At 52.1% G+C, this 21836-nt stretch overlaps 1 protein-coding gene across 5 annotated transcripts in view; it reads right to left on the bottom strand.

The window, feature by feature from the left end:
• Positions 1 to 21836, bottom strand: part of BCL11B (BCL11 transcription factor B) — a 93246-nt gene that overhangs the window by 53374 nt on the left and 18036 nt on the right. For 3 of the 5 annotated variants that reach the window (XM_073241881.1, XM_036991872.2, XM_036991873.2), the window contains one exon: positions 198 to 413. The exons of the other annotated variants lie outside the window; for them this stretch is intronic. In XM_073241881.1, the coding sequence (XP_073097982.1) occupies positions 198 to 413 (216 nt within the window). The remainder of the gene's footprint in view (positions 1 to 197; positions 414 to 21836) is intronic. 5 annotated transcript variants of the gene reach the window in all.

Below are 21836 nucleotides of genomic sequence, written 5' to 3'. Positions count from 1 at the left end.
TGGGCGATTCTGTTGACATCCTTCACCACTTCTCTGGTGTCCCCCCAAAAATGCCTTTTGGGGTGGGGGTTGCATAGCCTCCCTGGGTGCCCACCTTGCCCCAGCCCACGTGGGAGAGGCAGCTGCAGCTGCCAGCTCTTCCCAGGGCACAGCCCGCCACCCCCGGGAGCCCACCCCCCACCGCGGCCGTCTGTTACCTGACAACTGACACTGGCATCCAAAGGGAGCCTCCGTCTGACCCTCACCCTGAGTCCCGTCACCCGAGACAGGGCGCGCGCTGCAGCACGGCAGGGGGAAGCAGGGCGGCAGAGCGCCCAGGGCGCGCAGAGGTGAAGTGATCACGGATGTGGGAGGGTGGGAGGAGGAGGCAGCTATGGGGGCCATCGCTGGCAGCTGGGCAGGCCTGCACGGCCCTGGAGAAAAAACAATAGAAAAGACTGGTCAGTGGGGCCCTGGACTATACAAGGGGGGTGGGGTAGAACAGGGGCCCAGGGCTGCAGGCCACCCATACAGAGTGGGAGGCCCTGGGATGCCAGGCCCTGCAGGGAAGGCAACCGGGCACAGGAAGGGGCAGGGGTTAAGGAAGTGGGCAGGGGCCTGAGGGGGTCCTCCTTCCACAGCTGCCAGGTTGGGCTGTCTTGGGACCAGACTCCCATCCCTGGGGGGCCTAATGCAGGGGACTGGGACCCACAGGTGCTGCCAGGACTCCACTCCCCCCACATAGGGGATTCTGGAGCATTCTGGAGCAGGCTCCATTTGGAGATTTGTTCCCAAAAATCTGGGCCACCCCCCTCTGTAAGAGCCGGGAAGCTCCAAGCCACCACTGTTTGTTCCATCGGAATAGGCTGTTTTCACAGACACCTGCAGGCCACCGCGGAGCACTGGGCACAGGTTAACCGCTGGCCCAGCAGACAGCCAGCTGGTGTCACTCTCCGCCCCCCATCCTCCCCACCAGCCTGAGCCCAACACACAGCACCCAGGCCCCAAGGCCTTCCGGAAGGCTTCAAACACCACCACCCCCGATAAAACCCCGGCACTGCCCAGCACCCCTCTTACCGCCTCGGCCCCATTCTGTACACCTCCTCCCCAAGTCTGACAGCCACAGCGCAGGGCTGGCCTCAGCCCAGCCCCCTGGCTCCCCAGCACGGCCTGCAGTTGATTTGGCCGTTTATCTTAAATGGCTAAGAGACCACCAGGGCAAAAATTCGTGTGAAGTCCTTGCCAAAACCACAAGTCAAGAAGCCTGAATTCCCTGGGTAAAGAATCAAGCGGGGAGGCATCAGAGAGACAAAAAGCAACATCAACAAAATGAGGGGCCGCCGAGCCCAGCCAGCTCTGCCCAGGGGGCCGCCCCACGCCGTTCAGTGCCCCACACAGGGCGCAGACCTGCCCACCCATGGACCTCACGTGGCACTCCCCCACCCAGAAGAGCCATGGGGCCCTGCAGTCTGTCAGTCTTCAGCTCATGTGAGTTTCCCAATATATCCATGGGGACAGGGCTTAGGAGACCCACTGCACAGACCCGGAGACTGAGGACAATGAGCACAGAAAACCGCAGACAGCGGCTGCCGGTCCCACCAAAACCCCTGGTTGCCTGGCTCCAGACCCAGAGCTCTTTCTCTCTGGCCCCTTGCCTCTCGCAGGGGTGTGCTACCCTAGATCAGGGGCATCAGGGCATTGAAGAGGACCTACAAATGTCCAGCCAAGAGGCCAAAGCTGACACTAACACCACTTGGGTCCCCCTGGGCAAATGAAGACCTTCCCCCGCCCCCCTCGCTAGGCTAGGCTCAAGACCAGAGCATTTCTGAGCCCATAACAGCCCCGGAGGGATATGGTAAAGGACTCCGCAAGCTGCTCCAGCCACAGATGCTGAGCAAAAGGCAACGCCCCAGATGTAGTGCAGACCCCCAGAGAAGGCTGGCACCAAGGCCAGTGTCACCTGCGTCTCCCCAGAAGTCTGCCTTGGTCTGTCCTTGCCTGCAAGCCCCCAGCACTGAACAATGCAGGTCTGGCTCTGTCCAGTACATCAGCCCTACCTGCTGACCCCCAAAGGCTCTGGATCTCCTGGAACCCTATGGCAGCCTTGTACTAAGCGCTCATCACAACAAGCCAGGCACAGGTTATCAGGGAAGACCATCCCCATTCCACAGGGGGGAGCCTGAGGCTCAGGGAGGTCTGGCACTTGAACCCAGTTGTGTCTGCAAAGCCTGGATAGGCCCTGCTTCCCCCTTGGGAAGCCCTGCGCTGGGGATGCTGAGAGGAAGGGCCATGGCCGGGGTGGTGGAGCGGCGGAGCCTGAGCGTCAGGCTCAGTCAGGCCATGGGAAGCTGAAAAGAAACAACCCTGGGTTCCCAGGTTCTGGGCGAGGCCACGACACAGCCATCCCACTGACCAACAGGGGCACCAGGGCCTAGTGACTGCTGTCCCAAAGGAAACCTGAGTCTCCCGGTTGGGAGGCAGGTCCAACCACACCCCTATCCTTCTGGAAAGGTCGGGCATAGGCCAGAGTCTGTAAAGGCAAAATCATCCCCCGGTCGGGTGGGGGTGCAGGGCCAGGCTGTCCCCTGGGAACTTGCACACACCTCCTTAGGAATTCCACCCACCCTTGCTCCAGGGGATGGTTCAGGGGAGGCAAGGGAGGGGCCTGCAAGGGTGAGGGGCTTCCAATCCTAAGCTGTCTGCAGAAGACTCTCTGGGTGCTCTTGGAAGACATGCTGCCCTGGGGAAGGGCCCCCCATCCTGCGAAGCGGCTGAAACCTGGAGCTTTGCCCAAAGGTGGCACTGCAGAAATCCAACTCTGAGCTACAGCAAAAGCCAAAGGAGGGGAAAGCAGCCACCTTCTGCATGACTGCAGCAGATGTCCCAAAGGGGCGAATCCACAGAGACAGTGCGGCTGCATGGTGGCCAGCGGCTGGACGCGGGGGGCTGAGGGCATGCAGCTACGGGGTCAGGAAGTCTTCCAGCATTGCATAGTGGTGATGATGCACAGCATTAGGAATATGCTGAAACCACTATCTGTATACCTTTAAAAAGTGGTTAAAATCGTTCACTTTATGTTATGAGTCTTATCTCAAAAAAAAAAAAGCCCAGGGTGAAGACTGTCTCTGGCCTCAGCACCCATGCCCCAGACCACCTCCCAGCCATCTCCTGTCCTCAGGACAGGGGTGTCTGCCTTCCAAAGCGCAAACAGGAATCCAGAACACACCTGAGAGCACTTGAGACCTGGTGATAACACTCAGAGGAAGCCTTGGAGCAAGAGGCCTGGGTCCGAATCCTCCTCTGCCATTTCCGGGCCATGTCACACGGAATGAGTCACTTTCTTAGAGCCTTGCCTTTAAAGGAAGGTCAGGACAACACACTCAATGTACAGTCAGTATCACTCATTTATTTTCCACTCTGGAACTTCCGCTGCTCCCCGTGGTCCTCCCCACAGCCTGACAGTGAATGTCTGTGGGGTGCTCTGGCCTCAGGAAGGCACCCTACCAAGCCCTGCAAGGCACTCCTTTAAAACGGCTTTTGAGGGCTAAGTGGATTCCCCTCTAGAATTGGAACAACACGGAGGTAGGTGGCAGAGGGACGCCAAGACGCCATCTCAGCTTTATGAGGGATCCAGGTGGCTTAAAAATAAAACCCTGGCTGGCCCAATTCCTTATCACGGAAGTTCACTTTCATTAGGGAAAAAAGAAACAATGAATATATATATATTATCATCTCACTTAAGCCAAGCAGCTTGACCAGGAGGTAGGTATCATGATCCACACACACCAACACACATACTACGAGAAAACTGAGGTTCCAGGACCATGGGGCTCCTGGGGGTTAGAATCTTGCTCTACACATCCCGTACAAAGAGGTACAGAAAGGCTCAAAAAATAAGCCCCCTAAAATGTTTCCGACGCTCCAGATCAGGGTTAGAAGGTAATTATTAATGCACCCTTTCTGTGGGTCCCTACCCAGTCTCCCTGGTAGACGGGCCCCTGCCAGGCTGGCCCCTCGCACATGCGCACTGCCCTGCGAACACGCCCACACCGCCCGGCGTGCAGACACACAAAAAAAGGCCTGGCAAAGCCCCAGCCTGGTTAGGAGGGGAATGTGAGCCCTTCCCGAAGCCGAATCCTCAGGCGTCCCCTCCCACACAGGAGGGCTCCAGATTCCTAGCTAGCGAGAGGAGCTCGGGAATACACTGGGCAGGAGATGTATATTTTTCTCCCTACTGGTGCTTTTTCAGTTGATACATTTTTTAAGCCGAGAACTCCTACTGAAAGAGCGAAAATGAGTCATAGATCAGTGAGGGAGTCAGACAAGGAGCGAGCGCTCGTGAGCGAGGGCCACTGGCTAGGAAACCTGACAATCCCGCGCCCCCTCCCCCCATGCCAAGACATTAATTCTCACAAGTCGGAGAAAATTACTATGCATGAATGCAAAAAGCATGATCAGGAGTAATTAACATGGCTTCATATGCAAATTTTATTAATGCAGAAGTACAAAGTCATTATGCAAATGAAACTTACGTCAACTCTCTTGACAAATATTCATCTCTGAGGCTCAAGTTTCTCCTTTTTTATTTATTTATTTTATTTTTCTCCCCCTCCCCCTTTTTCCTGGGTTTTTTCTGAGGTGGGGGACGGGGGCCGGTGACAGGTAGTGCTGGTGGCCGCCTCGGCGGCAGCAAGCCACAAAGACTGTTTGACAAGTTTGCAAAGTTGTTTTCAACCAGAGAAATTTATTCTTACGTTGTTCGTTGGCGTTTTTTATTTTTTTGGCTGTTGGCAGGTACAAGACAGCTCATAGGAGAAGAGGAAAAAATACAAAAATAAGAAGAAAAAAAAAAGCTCTGGGCAGCAGGCAGCCAATCAAAACACCAGAGCCTGTAATGAGGGCGATTGATGGCTGTTTAGCTTTTACTGCAGGGTAATGAACTAGAATCCAGTCTGAGGAGGGGGAAAATATGAATATTCATGAGACTGTGCTCCTGCCTTTGATGATTAAAGAAATTTTTAATATTCAAATAAGCGCTTGCCAAGTGATTAACAAAGAACATGCACGCAGAAATATGGAAATGGGAGCCGGCAAAGATTTGAGAGGCGAACAGGCTGCTGGAAAGGCAGCCCCAAATTTCATAAACAAGATAGGCAGCTAACCCAATTCACACACGGGCAAATAAAAACATTTCTTTCCGATCGCTTAAATATTTTGCCAGCTACTTCGTCTTAAAGATGATAAAAATGCTATGCGCTATGTATTGGGGGGGTGGGGGGCGGGAATCACATGAAGTCAAATGCATGGCTCACATTCAAAAATCATTATCGGGATTCTGGCCCACCTCCCCCCACCCCGACGGGAAATCAGGACTCTTTCCGGTTTGCTAGAGAGAAAAGATGGAGGGAAGCCAGCTCAGACTTGAAAACCCGCCGCTCAGGGTCCAGGGCTGCCTATTCTGGGTGCCGTGTTGCAGAGACAGGGCCAGGGTAGGCACATCTTCAGCACGTGGTCGTTTGTGGCTTCTGGCCTGGGACAGAGGCCCTGACATCAAGACGCAGAGCGGGTATGATTTTTCCGGATCTCCAGGGCCTCCTCTGGACTCAGGCGCCACATCACACACATAAAGAAGGTGGTTGCAGGGGGAAAAGGCACATCTTGAGAAGTGGAAAGGACCCAGACGTCAGCATGCTGCCTGGCCAGTCATCTTCAGGGCCTCGACCCTGCAGGCGACGTGAGCTATCTGCTAGGCCCCGGGCTTGTGTTTAACAGCCCCACCACGGGTTCACATTGAAGCACATAATAACAGTATTAGTTGGTAAAATGATCCTGCAGTTAAAATACATCTAATTAGCAACCGATGACATCCATTTTGGCAATTTCCTATTTGAAAGAAGCGGAGACAGGCAGTGGGTCTCGCCCAACAAGACCTGGTCTTCCCATCATTTGTCTTCCTTCCTCCTTTTTTAGGGGGAGAGAGGAGAACAAGGAAGGGGCTGAGACATGGGGAACAGGGAAAAAGGATTCTAAGGAGCCTTCTTTGTTCCTCAGTCTCAGAGCTACAAGGGTCTTGGGTCGGGGTGCGGGGGGGCCATACTCAAAACGTCAATTCCTTCACTCCACAGGTATTATTTCAAATCTTTTTCTTAGTTTTTAATTACCCAGAGCTGGGAACCAACAAAGGCTAGAATATGTTTTTCATTTCATTATAAAAACATATACTAATAACAATAAGTCAAAGCAGAAAGGGAATCCAAGCATTCAGGTGAACACTTAAGTCGCCGTGAGAACCTGCAAGCCCAGGACTGGTCCCCAAGACAGGCCCGGAGAGTGACGGGGTGTGAAGCTTGCTCAACTCCCTACGCCAGAGCGTTTGGAGATCTGAAATTCCCTGGGAGGCGCTGGGGCTCCCAGGTCCCACTTGCCATTTCTGGATTCTCCTTCTAAGTCAGGCAAGTCTGAGGACCCATCGCAGGTCTCAAGTCCCTTGCAGTACCGGATTTGGGTGTGGAGATGCATGGGTAAGTGTCCTTTAAAAGGGGAGTGAGGAAAGGGGGAAATGAGGTCTGACAAGGATTTGTACAGCTGTGTTTGTTTAAAGACGTCCTTCAGGGTCACTACATGAGAGACATACAAACATAGCTCCCACCCGAGTCTGGCCTTTCCTGGGGCTGCCCGCTAAAAACAGCAGCCCTTTCATGTGGCTGGGAGGAGAGATCCCTGTGCAGGTGAAAGAGCTCCGGCTCAGCATCCCTCATCTTCCCCATCACCACCTGGGCCTGGCAGGACGTAGGCCAGGCAGCAGACAGGCAGGGGCAGGTGAGAGGTGGGCTTGCTGGGGGCCTCCACAAGCATCTCTGGGCTTGAGGCTAGCTCTACTGCCACATCCCACCGACTATTCAGACACCCCCACATGCCACCCACAGCCCTGTGTGGACAGCAGGGCATCTGCCCATGCCCACCTTCTGGAGAAGGGCTACAGAGAGGAGGCAAGAAACACATCCCTCCCAACAGCCTGAGCCGGGCCTTCCTCTGAACACCTCCCTCCTCACACACTCCCGGGATCTGTCACAGTGAATCACCGCTTCGACTATTTTTGCTCCCCGGCATGCTGTGCATAATGCATCCCCGAAAAGGGAGAGGAGAGGCAAAGGAACAACTGTGACCCCCCAACAACACTACCGAAGCCTGTGTTCCTCTTTCCACCGGGACTTGGAAAGGCAGCACCCTCCCTAGCAGGTGCATCTTGCAATTAGAAGCAAGCGTTCGGGCCCACCCCTTTGCCAAATCCAAAAGCACCTCATTCAATGGCTGCCAACCCCAATTTCCTCAACATGTAAGCAGCTGAAATACTTCAGGGCAGCAGATCCCCTTTCTGCACCATGAGCCAAGGATCAGTGAGGTCACATCACAAAATCCAAAACCTTCTATGGCCCTTCCCAAAGGCCCAGTGAAGTAGCAGAGGACATTTCAGGTGTGTTGGGGAGAAAGGGTGTGTCGGAACCATATTCTGTGAAATATTCCAGGTAAAGTGGAGGGACTGGCCACTGGGACCTTCAGTGAACTCTGCAGGGGAAAACATGCAGCACCCACTTTTTTCTTCCACTCATCTCTCAGGGAAATCCCTGGAGCTCTCTGAACTGCTAGAATGCAAATACAGCCACTTGTCCTCTAGCCAGGATGCTGGGGCCTATGCTCCCTGGCTTCAGGGTACACACAGAAAAACAGGTATGAGTTCTCAGGGTGACCTCAGCAGGCTAAGTCCACCAAACTGGGGCCATGATGCCTGAATGGGCAGGCCTGCAGATAACAGAAGGGGAAACCATGTGTTTCACTCGTCAAAAAAAAATGTGTGCATGCACATCTATTATACAGAGATTATACATATATGCATATACACGTACACACACATATATCAGCAACATGGAAACATTAAAATGTCTGCATGCATCCCTGGAATCTGTAGAGGCCAAGGAGTTAGAATCTCTGAATGTCTCCAACAGAAACAGCTGACCAATACCTACAAGAGGGATTGCCCCATTTTCCCCTGACTCAAGAGTGATCAGAAGCTGGGTAGCTGCTTCAGTCTAGCAGTTTCTACCCTAAAACACAATTTATCCAAGATCCTTTAGTAATTTTCTGTCAGGTTGCATCAGGAGCCACAAACAGTATATTACACATACTGCATGAAGCACTCCTGGATGAAATGTACGGTCTATAAAATGAAGTAAAAGGCTGGGTAGGTGTTCTGGATTCCAAACATGAAGAAAGTGGACTTGGGGTCAGGACCCTGAGACCGTTTTGTAGATGTGACTTAGTGGCCAGACTCCAATGACCAGCTTGGCCAGGCACCCTTTAGACACGTCCCCATGGCATGCAGTTTATAGCTGGTGGTGTGGGGGGGTGCAGGGGCAAGGGGCGGGGAGTGAAGACAGAAGTCGTGTCACATGAGGGACATATACCAGGGGATGACATTCAGATTTGGTGCCTACAAGTGAGTTTTAAACTAATGACATATTTTCTTTCCCATCAGCATACACTGTGCCTGGCTTCTGAGGAATGACCCGGAAACGCGGAGTCTTGACCCTCGCTACAAATCTGGTCCTCTACAGAACATGTTCCTAAAAGGGTGAGTTCAGGAAGTTGTTGTGGTTTGCAGGTCCCACAGACTGGAACACTGGCTTTGGCTCAGCCCCCGTGCACAAGAGAATAAATAGAAAAGGGAAGTCTGAACTCTGAGAATTCCAGGGAATTAAGAATGAAAATAACGCAGCACAGCCGATTAAAAGAACATCAGTGAAACGCAGTGCCCTGCAAGGCGGTTATTGCAGTGACTCCAGTCGGGAGCAGCCAGGAAAGGGGTGACAGTTCCGGGTGGACTGGAGATATGTATCATCAGCCTTTTTTAAGATCGGACTGTAAAATTCTACCTGGACGGTAAGGGAACAGGCCACCGCAAGCACCGGCAGGGTTTCTTGTTTTAGATGGAATGGAAATTTAACTTGCTTAGCAGAAGGTTAAAAGAGAAAGAAAGAGGAAAACAATCAAATTGTAAAGAAGGGCACCCTGCTATAGCTTCAACGCATTTTTTTAGTTGCATTTATTAGAGTTGTAGGCAATTGATCTCTACTATTGTAATAAAAAAATCCAGCTCTCCCCTGGATTTTGTTGACTGATTTCTTTTACCATTTTACTAATGGACATATAGAGTACTGGGGTTCAATGCTTTGCATCACGTGAGAACAAATCTTTCTATGGCCTCTTTTATGTTTCTAAGCCAAATCTGAAATGTCGCTGACTAAAACATCGAACAGGCCTGCAATTACTTTCAACAAAGTAGTTTCTTTGACTGAGTTTTCTGTACGCAGATGGCATTTAATATACATATTGTGAGCCTTTCTTTCAGTTCAGCCCAGGTAGAATTTTGACGGCTAAAATCACAAATTTTCTTGTAAGGGAGCAGTCTGACAGCCACCTTCTTACTTATTCTTTGACGTGAAATCCATTTTCATCTCCTAACACAGCAACGGTGACATACAGTGTGTGCACAACAAAATTTATAAAAATTAACACTTCGCGGGATTAATTTAATAAAGATTGTTAGCACATTAACACTAGTAATGCAGCTCCTTAGGATTCAATCTAGCCACGCGCCCGGTGCCGCTGAAACAGAGGTTTACATTCAGCTGAGGTTTATACCACTATTTGATGTAATTAAAGAAAACGGTAGCTCAGTCCTCGATGGAAATATAATTTCTGCTGCACAGTATTCCCGTTAGAAATCGGGGGAAATCATAGCACGCTGACGTTGATTTTGCTGTGATTTTTTTTTTTTTCCTTGGCTGTCTTTGAAACAGAGCTGATGTGCTGGCCCTCGGTCTGAATTCACTGCAAAAACCCTGCGAAGATCCCCTGATAAGACAAGCCTTGCCTCCAGGCAGGAGCACCCAGCGATTACTCGCCATTTTTTTGTTTTTGAAACCATTAAAGAAAAAAAAAATCTTGTTTAACTCTTCAGTCTATCTTCAGCTGTAATTCTCTGTCCCGGCAAATAGCATCACATCATGAAAATGGCTTTTCAGATACCCCCAAACGACACCGTGGATAAAAACGCAGAGGAAGGAAGGCCTCCCTGGGTGTCCTTATATACAAACAATGATGGTGGAGCTGGGCTCCCAAAGAGCTCCACAGCCCGATGGGGACTAGAATCTAAGTATGACCTCAGAGGAAGAAGGCAGCAAGTGAGCTCGGGAGGTCTCAGAACCTAAAAGGCACAAAACCAACCAGAAAAAAGAAGAAGAAAATCTTTGCACCACATCATCCAAAATGGCAGAGAAAATGAAGTCTAGGCCCTGAAACGAAGGGAACCTGACTCAGCTCCCCGGCCCTGAAGCAGCCTCTCTTCATCTGAAGGTCGCCTCCTGCCCTTGGAGCCGCCAAATGCAAACGAAAGTGAGACGCATCTCTAAACCTGCTCACTGAGTGTCCCTGTGCCCTGCGGTTGTTGCTGGGTGGGGACTTTTTCCTTCCCTAAGTGCATTGTAATACCCTTATTCTACATCCTAATCTCTTAAAAAAAAAATCAGTGTCACTAAAAAAACGTCACTCTGTTTTGCAAAATGCAGCAGCTTCCTTGGCAGCAAGAAAGGCTGGCTGGCATTATCCCCTCATTTGACAAAACTACTATTTCTGGGCATGTGCTCAAAAACAGGTAGGAAGCAAATGCTGAGAAATAAGGAAGTAAAAACAGCCAACAGATTTTTCACTACCAAGAACGCCAAGCGTAAACATGATTTATTTAGTTGTGTTTAACGTGTCTGTCCTCCACACGACTACGAGCCCACTTGGGTTGAAGGAAGGGTGGGAAGGAGGGGCAGGAGTGGGGGGAACCGGGAAGACAACAGGGACAGAGAGAAGAGGCGGGTGGCTCTGTACAAGCACTTCCCGGTTCCGTTCAGAGTTCTAGAGGAACAAGAATCTTCTGCCCCAAAATACATACGTGTCAAAAGAAGGCAACACCAATCTGCTGGTTAATTAACGAGCTGCCACTAACAAAAGATGGAAGACACAGTTCAGACAAACAATATTTACAGGGGCGTTGTTACGTGATCTTGTCGCCCACTTCCCTTCCCTTTTCGCAAACCTTGTGGGCTAGGTGCCCAGACAGGCACCGAGGCCCCTCAGGTGGGGGGCTCCAAGCTTCCAAGTCCAGACATGGGGGAGAAGAGGAAATATCACTACCTCCTGTGCCCATCTTCAAATGCCCACGTGGAACTGACTGGGATCTGTATTCAGTTAAGGAGCACCAGACAGTTTCTGGCTCCATGAATGCACCCACACAAGCTCAGGGTATCTGCCATGCCCCCCAGTCCACTCCAGCTCCACTGCCAGGGAACAAGTCCCCCGTGGAGAAGGCAGAGCGCCGCACTCCCCTCACCCCCAAACTCAAGCCTGAGGTTTTGGCCCTGCCAGCATGAACCAACCAAATACATAAAGAAAGCATCTGTATTTTCTAACTAGCAAGACCAAACCAGAGGTTTTGGACCCCACCAGAGGTTATTCCTTTTAAAAATCCAATTCAGGTCACTCAGTATTGGCTGGAAAAAGGAAACCAAACCTCTTCGAAAAAAAACTAACCACACAAAAGTAAGAGTCCCAACAGGACATGTGGGGCCTCCCAGTTCCCCAATGACGGTACCATTTCAGAGCAGCCGGCTGTGGGCTCTGTGGCATAAATGCCCATTTTTCTTAGCTTCGACAGGCAGAGGCGAAAGGAAAAGAATTTCCTCACCAGTCCGTACTGAGCTCCTTCCACATCTGCACCTAGCAAGACTGCACTTAATGGCTGCCTGCTGGATGCATTCCCCTCCAAGCCCATGCAGACAAACCCTAGGCCCAACTCTCCTTCTGGAGCCAGAAACCAAACGTCAGTAAAGATCGCTTTTCTGGCGTCTTCAGGTCAAGGGCAACAGCACACACTCTGTATTAGGATTCTGAATCACATGACAGTCCCCAGCAATGACAAGGAGATGGGGATGGGCTGGGGTGGGGGTGTATCCAGTTGGCATTAGGTAACTGAATTGAAAGCTCAAGCCTTAGGCACCCTCTAAATCCTCCAATTTCCCCCCTGCCTCGCATTGAAAACGGCAGGCTACACAAGTAGCTATTTGATTCCTTTCCCTTTTTCAAGTTAGTCACCCTGCCCCCATGCACCAAACAGTCTGCACTTTAATGATGTCTTTGGAATCAGCCATCACCTCCCCTACAGAATAGTTTGTTTTCATATCTGGATGGTGGCAGGAGCATTAAACCACTGTATATCCCCATTTTATAGATGAAGAGAGAGACGGACTGGTTTGCCCTGGGCTTTTAGGAATGAACACACTTGAGAGTGTGGGCACTGTTTGCCAACATCCCGTGCTGGCACTTCAACACTGCCATGGCCCCTAGCGCTCCAGCAACAGCAAATATTGATCCAAAGTCTAACCGGGGCTCAGGTCTCTGAGAATCCCAGAGAATCCAGAGGCCACCCTTCTAGAAAATACTGTAAGAAAATCTAGATTCCTCAAAGTAATACTACTAAAGATGCTTAACCACAACCTCCAAAAGAGGCCTCCCCAGGATCCCTTCGGCGACCAAGTCCACTGGTACTTCAACAGGACCCACCTTACAAAATGTCCCCTTCCCAAACAAATCTCCCACACGTGGCTCTGGAACAAAGCAAGGCAAGTCACCTGTGCCCTGCAGACTCATCACACAGCTCAGAACAGCGCCTGCGAGGCAGCCTACCCAGCCGCCCATCTCAGAAGGGGGCGTGCCCTTCAAAGGAGCACCCACGGGGCTCATTCAAGGAGGATTCCAGGGGAGAGCCTTCGACCATTCTGTCCCAAGCCTTCACTGAAAACTAGAGGAAGAAATCACCCATTTTTTTTAGCACCATTGAGTTGTCAAAATAAAGAACACAGGAATAAGTTGGCCGCCTCCTCCCTGTAAGGGCCCTGAAGTCAGCCAACCACAGGTTACCTGTCTGTCAAGCAAAACATGAACAATTACCCCCACATACACCTTGGTCTCCAAAAATCCTCAAATGTGTCTCTCTAGAGGAACTGCAGAGACGTAGGATGGGGCCCCCTGAACACACACACATAATTAGTGTTTCATCTTTCTTTCTGTAAAAGGAATCTGGTAACATAAATATTAATCAAACACGAGAATCTGCCTTTCCAGTCTCGAACAATTATGTGTGTGGATTGTGATCTTTACCCGTATTTACAGATATTCAAAGGCAGATTCTATCTTGTTAGAACTGTTATAAATGGACGTCTGAGAAATCAACTAGCAAGTTCAGGCAGATATGAAAACCTTCCTGTCCAGGACTGCCAGCAGCTTTGAGTTTCCAAGTGTTGAATTTGTTACCTTTTCCGTAGGCCTTTCAAAAAAATAAATTGACAAATGCCTTCAGATTTGTCTGAAGTAAATCTAGCTGCTCAAAGTTCGAGTTAGCAGAATCGGAGCTTTTTAATATCAACTCTTACTCAAAATGCCATGAAGGCATTGTTTACAAAATACTTTAGCCTTGGATAGCACAGAAACTACAATATTCTGTTGTAATTTGGGCCAACCCAAATCATAAATAAATATGTATATACATATTTTTTTAATTACCTTGACTCTTGTTTCAGCAAATATATTGTTTGGTTCAGATTTATTTCTGAATAATGGCAAACAGAGACGTGGTTCCAGTTCTAGCCTAGAAAAGCTGTCACAGTGAAGGTAAACTTTTAATCTTCTATAGGCAAACAGCATACATTTATATTTCCAGAGTAACAGCTTTGGGAAAGTGTTTGAACATTTTCCTACGAGCTTTGTGGTAAATACACTGGGCATCCAACCACTGCTTTTCTGGGTCTTTGAGGGCCTGTTGGAGTGCTTTAAACAACTGGAGGCCAATTTTTAAGAAGGAAAAATAGAGACTCCAAACAAGGTGACCATTTGCATACAGATTCTCTCTGGGGGAAGTATTGTGAGGAGTGGGGCTTGGAGGAAGGACTCGCATTAATTCCCGGTAAGTCCACGGGGCTCTGCGTCCCACTCTAGTAAGAGGGTCCACTTCCACACAATTGGGAAAACACTTTTTCGTTCCTGAGTATTTTTAAATCCCCTACCCAGGAATTCCCTCTCCCTCTGGAAAAGCAGGCTTCCTCTCTGCCGGGCGGGGAGCTCCAAAGAAAACCCTTTTTGGATCAGACTGTTTACCCTGGATGGACACAAAAATGCACAAAGGAACTCTGCGAGGCCCCTTCCAACAGGGCCTCACCTGGATCCAGGGAACCGCGGGCTCTGTCGGGCCCAGGTGGGCTAATAAGGACGGCGCAACCCTTCAGAGCGTTGGCGGCGGGCGGAGAGGGGATCCGCGGACGCCCCCGCAACCCAGTACAAATGCCCAGGAAGGAATGCCACCCCAGCCAGGAGGCCTGCCCCTCATGCGCAGCGGTTTGGAGGAGTTTTCTGGGGTCCTGAAGTGCAATTCCCCATACCCGGGAAGGTCACTGGCTCGGTTGGGCGCCCAGGGGCCGGGGAGGAGGCGGAGGGTGGAGGAGGGGAGGTCCCGCGCGCACAAAGGGGCCCAGAGGCGGCGGGCTCCCCGCCCTTGACCTTGGGACCCCGCCTCCATCCATCTCCTCCGGCTGCAGGGGAAGGAGGCTGGCCCGGGGCCAGGGGGCTAGCTCGCCGGGCGGCTGCGGGGCGGGGGGCAGACAGGGGGTCGCCGGGGGTTGGGGGAAAGGGGATAAGAAAAAAACTCAAGGGCTGCAGAAGGCTCCGGGGAAACCTGCATTCCAACTCCCCTGGCTCCTTCAGGAGTCGGATCCCGGGCGGCTCCGATTCACTGCACGCCTTCCGCCCCCCAAGCAAAAGTTGCACGGCTGCATGCAGGCTGCCCCCTCCCCTTGGCTAACCCCACTACTCGCCCGCCCCCCGGCCTGCTCGGACCCTGGCCGAGAGGGGGAGGGGAGCTGTCACCGGAGGAAGAAAGAAGCGCGCCTTCTCGGCGAGGCCAGACGCTGGCAGGTCAGCTGCGCCGCCGCCCGCCCCTCGCCGCCCGACTCGGGCAGCTGGCCCATTAAGCCTCCGAATTATGCATGGCCTGGAGCCCCCTCGGCCCTCCCGCCCCAGGAAGACACAATCAACGTGCGCGGCGGCCGGGCCGGGAGGGCAGGAAGGAGGTGGCTGACGGTGGCATCGCCGCGAGCCGGGGGCGCAGGCTGGAAAGGCCGCGGACTAGTCGGCGAGGCCGGCTGCCGGAGGGGGCCAGGCGTACCCAAAGGCAGGGGAGCAGCGCCCGGGACCCCCTGCGGGACCAGGGCCGCCCAGGGAGGGGCAGGCACCGCAGGGAAGGCCCCCGGAACTGTCACCGGAGTTGCCAGAGTCCTCCGGCGAGGGGTCCGGGAGGTACGCGCCGCCCCCGCGCCCTGCCGGAGCTCCGCACCGCCCGCCTCGTCAAAGGCCATTGTGTGCCGGGGCTCGGCAGCGAAGGGAGACTAGTGGACCCCAAACCGGGAGCCCCCCCGGGGGGCGGGGCCTGAAGTCCCCTCCTGGCGTGGAAGGAGGAGCTCTGTCCTGTCCCCTCCCGCCCTCGGGGGGGATGATTGGCTGGGGCCGGGCACCAGAGGGGGGCGGGGAGGAGGCCGGGGGGATGGGAGGGGCCGCTGGAGATCCGGAGAGGGGGCAAGACGAGTCTTGCAAATTGCAACCGTCGGGGCACATGGGAAATTGCATCAGTGGCGAGGCAGGTGGCGCCCGGTTTCATGCGAGTGGAAGAAGAGGTTCTGTGTCCGAGTTGGGAGGATGCCGAGGTCCGTCTCCGCGCCCCTCCCCCGCAGTCTCAGACCGCGCCAAGGACCCGGGCCGCAAAGCGCTGGGCAGCCTCCTCGGCCGTGTCCGCACAGCTCTAGGTTCCGGGCGCCCAGGACTGCGCGCTCCGGACAGCGCGGCGCCGATACCGGAGTGTGGGCCTCGTTTGCTGTCTTGGGCCCCGTTTGTTTCTGGAAATGAGTTCTCTCTTTCCTCTTCTCTCCAAAGCAAAGTCCAGGTCAGGAAAATTACATACTTCTTCCCAGGAATAAAGTCTCCTCGTTTGCAGGGAAAGTTTTACAATCCAATGATGTCAACGATGCGGGAGAAAATCATACTGTTTAGGTTTCTTAATCGGCTGGCTTTGAACTCTTAGTGGGAGGGGGAAAGAATCCACCCAGGCTCCCTCGGAGGAACGTAGTTTTGTGGGGTGTACCAACCTCGGCCGTTGTGGCCACTTGCTTGGGTGAGAAGGTTTGTCCTATTTCTCCTTAAGGGAGAGGAGGAACCCTGGACAGCTGCCATCACACTGGGCCAAGGACAGGCAGTCCCTGGCCCCCAGCCCTAAGACAGGACCCTCAGAACCCAGTTTGGGGCCACACTCTCCAGATGCCAATTTTGGCCCAAAAAAGCCTTTGACACAAAGCCAGTGCTTTCTCCAGTACTTTCAAAGATCCCTTTGGCACCTGAAGTCAGGAGAGCAGAATGGTGCTTTTTGGACACCCCCAGTTAGACAGATGTCCCTCCTCGCCCTCCATCACAGGCAGGCACAGGCTGTCAAGCAACAGGACTGTGCATGTATGTTGGTCCTGGGTGGGTGCTGACCCATGCACCTGTTTTTACCTTTGAGTCTAGATTTCTCTGCCTGCATCTAAGGCTCTGTTCACATTGCAACCTCCAGGCCATGGAAGCTTCCCAGGGTACTCAGCCTGCCCTCAGCCCTGAGGGGTCAACAACCCCGATCAAACACTGCCTTGGCTGTAGAGAACTAGCTGGCTGCCGGCTGCCTGGCTGAGAGGCTCACCCTGCCCTCGGTGGTGCATCTGAATAGCTGCCTTCTCCATTCCACATCGGCAGTGGCGGGGTTCTGATTTCTCACCTCTAACAAAAGGCCCTCTTGTTGCTATTTTTCCACATACCTAAAGGAGCCTGGGATCCCAGCACCCATGCTGTCCGAGCAGCATATCGGGCAGCTGCTTTCCCACACCTGTCTCATCTAGTGCTCCTACTTCTCCCTCCCAGTCCTCCCCCTCCCACACCCGTTCCCCCCAGACTCCTTTCCTGAGCCAGTCACCCTCCCATCCCTATTGCCCCTCACTCCGTCCCTCCAGACCAAAACCAGCAGATCAGCGGGGGTGCCCTATGGAAATCCACTTTAAAACAAAATAAAATGAAGCCTAGAAGCCCGGCCTTCTCCAGAAAGGCCTCCTGCCCCTGGGTCCAGCCTCCAAGTGCTGATCACACCCGCCATCTGGAGCTCCTCCCTGACTCAGCTCAGGCAGAGCCAACACCCCTACCCCTTCAGGTCACTGGCTGCCACTTCACAGTGCCTGGGCCAAATTTTGTGAGGCCCAAGGTTTATACAATTGGGGAAGCCCTTTTAATGACAACAAAAAAGAAACGCCAGACCACATCTACAACCTTAAGGACAGGCCTGAAACACATGGGGGTCTGGGGGGTGGACACGCCCAAACTCCAGTCAACCTCACAGCAAGGGCACCAAGGCCTCCTCAAGGTTCCTGCTTGGAGCAGCAGAGACACTGTTCATACTTTAGTATAATAGTTTTCCTTTTCAACCACCAGTTTCTTCAAAGAAAACCGATTTGCAAAGAGCCATATGTAACAAATGAGGAAAGGGGATGGGGGCCGCTGGGTGGGAAGGGGATTTGGGTAGGAAGCTGGTGCCAACCCTTAACCCCCTGCCAGACCTGCAGCTGTTGGAAATCCCCAGTAGCCCCTCCTCGTATTTCAGTTCAGGAAGCTCAGGCCCAGAGAGGGGAAGGTCTGCTCAAGGTCACACAGCATGTAAGCCACAGAGCAACGACACCACCCCAGGTCTTGGGCCAGGGTCTGCCATGCCTGACCCCCCTCCGTCTGCAGCCGGTTGGCCCACCTGCCTGTTACTGCCTGACTGGGTGGGGGCCAGCTCCTAACAAGAGGGGCTTCACACAAAAGGTAGCCGACATGAAATCCATAGACATGTGTAGGACAGGTGGAGGTCCACTGTCCTGGTCCCCAAGTCCCATCACAGGGCTTCATCCCCAGAGTGGAAATCACTAACTGCCTGGCTAGGAGCAGAAGGGGCCTGTGCCAGTCACAGGTAAAGAAGCACATGATCTCGTGGGGCCTGGGCCCCCTGGGGATGACCCAGCGAAGACCCTATGCCCGCTGGCTGGAAGTCAGGAGCTGGTTTCTAGGTACAACCATGCCACTGACTCACAGCGTGACTGGGCAAGGCTCTTCACCTCTCTCTGACTCAGTTTCCTCACCTACAAAATGAAAGTGATATCTGACTTCCCACCTATGTGGGGAGGGGACCGTGGATGGGACACAGGATGAAATGTGGCCAGCACAGCACTGCCTTGCCACAGGAAGAGCATGACTGTGGGAGTCTACACCCTGGGCCCCTATGCACCAGCTGTGGACCCTGGCCGAGTGACTTAATGTCTCTGCGCTTCCCTTTCCTCTTCTGTGAAGTGGGGTTGATGGGAGCATCTACGGCATGGGATTGTTAGGAGGACTAATTCGGCTGCTATTTGTAAAGCCCTTCAAACAGTGGCTGGCGCAGAGTAAGCCCCCATATGTATGTGAAATTAAAAGTATAAATATGAAAAATTCAATATTTTGTTTCCTTGGTGAAAAGATGAACCCAAGAACATAGGGGCTACAGCCAGGCTGCCTTATTTATGTAGCTTGACTGACCCGCAGCCCCTCCTAACAGATTCTAGAGCTGGTCGTCATACATTAGTCAGGCATGAAAATTAGCACACAAAAAAAAATGTTGTCAAGTGCCTAATAAAAACTTAGGTCAACTGTTAACTATTTACTGTTAAATAAAAAACCTAATAATAATAGGAACGGTGGCTAAATGTTGGTTAGGTTCTCTGCCTGGAAGCCCAGTGCCCTGCCCTCTCTTCCCTTACTTTGCTTCCTTGTTCCTGAATTGCTGCCGGAAACATGGAACTATCTAGAAAAATCACATATTATGAGGCCCCAAACCTAAAAAAAAAAAAAGTACCCTTTGCTGACCAGTATGTTTTTGGTCCCCTTTTTAATTCAATGAACAATTCGCCTACAGTTACATTTTGTAGCTGCTGATACTGCCCTTGACTTGTACAGTTCACACAGTACATTCAGTCCACTGCTTCCATGGGTGGCCAGGGGACAGGCCTGCTCACTCTCCTCTGCAGGAGAGGAAACTGGGCCTCTGCAAGGGCCTTAAGCCACAGAACTGGGCAGCTTGGTGTGGCAAAAGGTCACCTGACTCAACATCACTGGGAGATGGACTCAGCCCTGCCAGTAACCAGTTACGTAAGCTCAGCCAAACCCCTTAGCAAGAAAGAACGGAAGCCTTGGTAAGGAGATCCTTCCAGCTCCGCCAGGAGGGCAGAACCGCCCTGTGTGTCTCACTGCTGGTTCTCCATTATGAACAAAGCCGACACTCCACAGGGGCCTCACATATGTATACATTGTCTAAATCAAACCTTACAACAAGCTTGGAAAATAAAAAAGATTATCTCCATTATATAGGAAATGGACACTTAGAGAGTGAACAGTTAGATGAAGGTCTTACAAGTTATTGGCAAAACCAAAATTCGGGCACAGGTCCACCTGAATTCACATCTTATTGCTTTCCTTTCTATTCTCAATCCCTCCGAAACCTCCACCAGGACGTACTGGCAACTATACGAAGATGCCTCAAACTGTGGGTCAAAGTCTCTGGGGACCTGAGGGCTCCTGGCTGTATCTACAAGGATCATACCTGGGAGGGACTTCAAAGACTGCTGTGGATGGGGTCTAGGCACTGGCTCTGCGGAACAGAGTTTGACTACCTCTCTCTAAAAGCCTCCATGCCCTGTGCTATCTGAAGAAAGCAGGCAGACCAGGGTCTGAATTCACAGTGCTTTGTGACCTTAGGCAAGTCCCTTAACCTCTCTGAGCCCCAACTCAAAGTAGCGTTAAATATGTCTATTCAAAGTGGGGTTAGAGGTATCTGTTTCAAGGTCAGTATCAATTTCAAGGTAGATAACCCAAGAAAAGCACCTAGCACAGTGAGGGTTAATGGACAGGCCCCCGCACCCCTATCTCTGGGGACAGCACTCCAGCTGGAGCCCAGGGCCATGTCCCTCGGACAGAACACTCCACTTTTCCTTGGTACAGACAGAACTAATAATTAGCTGTCACAATTTAATAATACAAAAAATAATCCATGCCACAACACACACGGATTTAACTAATCTTAATTTGGAGGGAAAATAACAACTCTAAATATACCAAATGCAAGTTTTTTAAGACAGCCTGCAAGTGGGGTTTATCTCCAGTTTCCAGCATGAACAAGTTATTTAGTTTCTCCCAACCAGCCAAACTAATATTCTTTTTCTCACATTTATTTTTTAAAGTCTGAAATGAACATTCTCAGAGTAGCATGTAAACCCTGCAGCTGAACAGAAGCTCTTTTCTCTAACACACTTTGCCTAGCCATGGGTCACTGGGACCCCAAGCCAAACCCCTTGTCTGTGCCCTGCTTGCTACATGAACCCCTGCCTCGCCAAGTGCATCCCGGGTTCCAGGTGAAGATGAACAGAGCAGGTAGGGCCATCACAGTAGGGAACTGCCTGCCACTTCCAGCCCAGGGGGGATCTACCACCTCCTGTCACCTGCTGCCTGTCTCCTGCATTCCTCTAGAAATCTGACATGTGGGGTTTAAGGAGAGTAGGGAAAGAAGGCAGAAAGCAAGCCTATGACTGATAGCTGATGGCTCATTCCCCCGTTACAGCTTCATTTAGTTATGGAAGAGGTGATATCATGAAAAGACCAATTATCTGTGATCAAGAGCCTTCTCTCCAGTGGCTATAAAATGGAAATTCTAAGGAGGAGTCTAGAGGAAATGCTAAGAGAGATATCCAAGACAAGTTTTCAAGATTCTGATTCTGACTGAGAAAGGCAAGCACCTCGTGCTCCCAAGCGGGGTCCATACACTTTTAAAAGCTTTTCAGAAGCTTCCACTTCTCAGTCACCTACCTGCAGCCGGGCCCTGTGCTAGGTGGGTGAAGCACACACCTCATCTCACATAATCCCAGCCTAAAGCTGAAAAGTAGGTGCAGATGAGGGAACCAAGGCCTAGGAAAGTGAACTGACTTGCCTGGGTGGGCCCTGGAATTCCCCCCTGGCCGACTGACACCAAAGCTCGTGCCCCTTTGACCCCTCCTAGGGTGACCTGCCATCAGAACAGTCATTCTGACAGTGTTGCTGATGGTGGAAAGCTCAGAACCCAGTGGAAGCCTCTCCGTGAGTCCTGGAACACTCCATTAGCCACTCCAACGCAGGCAATGGTGGAGCTCGCGACAGTGCAGGCACCCTCACTGTAGTCAGCCACCTGTCATGTGGACGGCACGGTTATTGTTAGGAACATTCCCAGAAGAGGAGACTGCAGCTCAGAAGGTCAAGTCACTCTGCACAAAGCTGGCAGGCAGCAGAGTAGGGTGCAGCCTAGGGCTGGGTCCTTTCCCATGCAGGCCAAAACACCCTAAGCTCCATTTCACCTCACCCCTCCTCCAGACACCCCTCCCAGGTAATGAATGGCTCAGAGACTACTGCTCTTGACACACCTGGAGCCCCTCCCTCCCCTCCCGTCCCAGGGTCAGCTAGTCCTAGCTCCCCTTGATGGACAGTCCCCAAGCTCCATCACAGCCCTGGGCAGAGGTGGGGGAACACATTGGGAAGGGGTCTTCGGGGAACCCCAGTGTCCGCGGACATACATCAGAGGCAGGTGACTGCCCTGGGTC

This window comes from Manis javanica, chromosome 8 (genome assembly GCF_040802235.1).
Source record: "Manis javanica isolate MJ-LG chromosome 8, MJ_LKY, whole genome shotgun sequence".
In the NCBI taxonomy this organism is placed as follows: Eukaryota; Metazoa; Chordata; class Mammalia; order Pholidota; family Manidae; genus Manis; species Manis javanica.
Note: the sequence above shows the minus strand (reverse complement) of the source record. Positions and strands in the feature narration are given on the sequence as shown.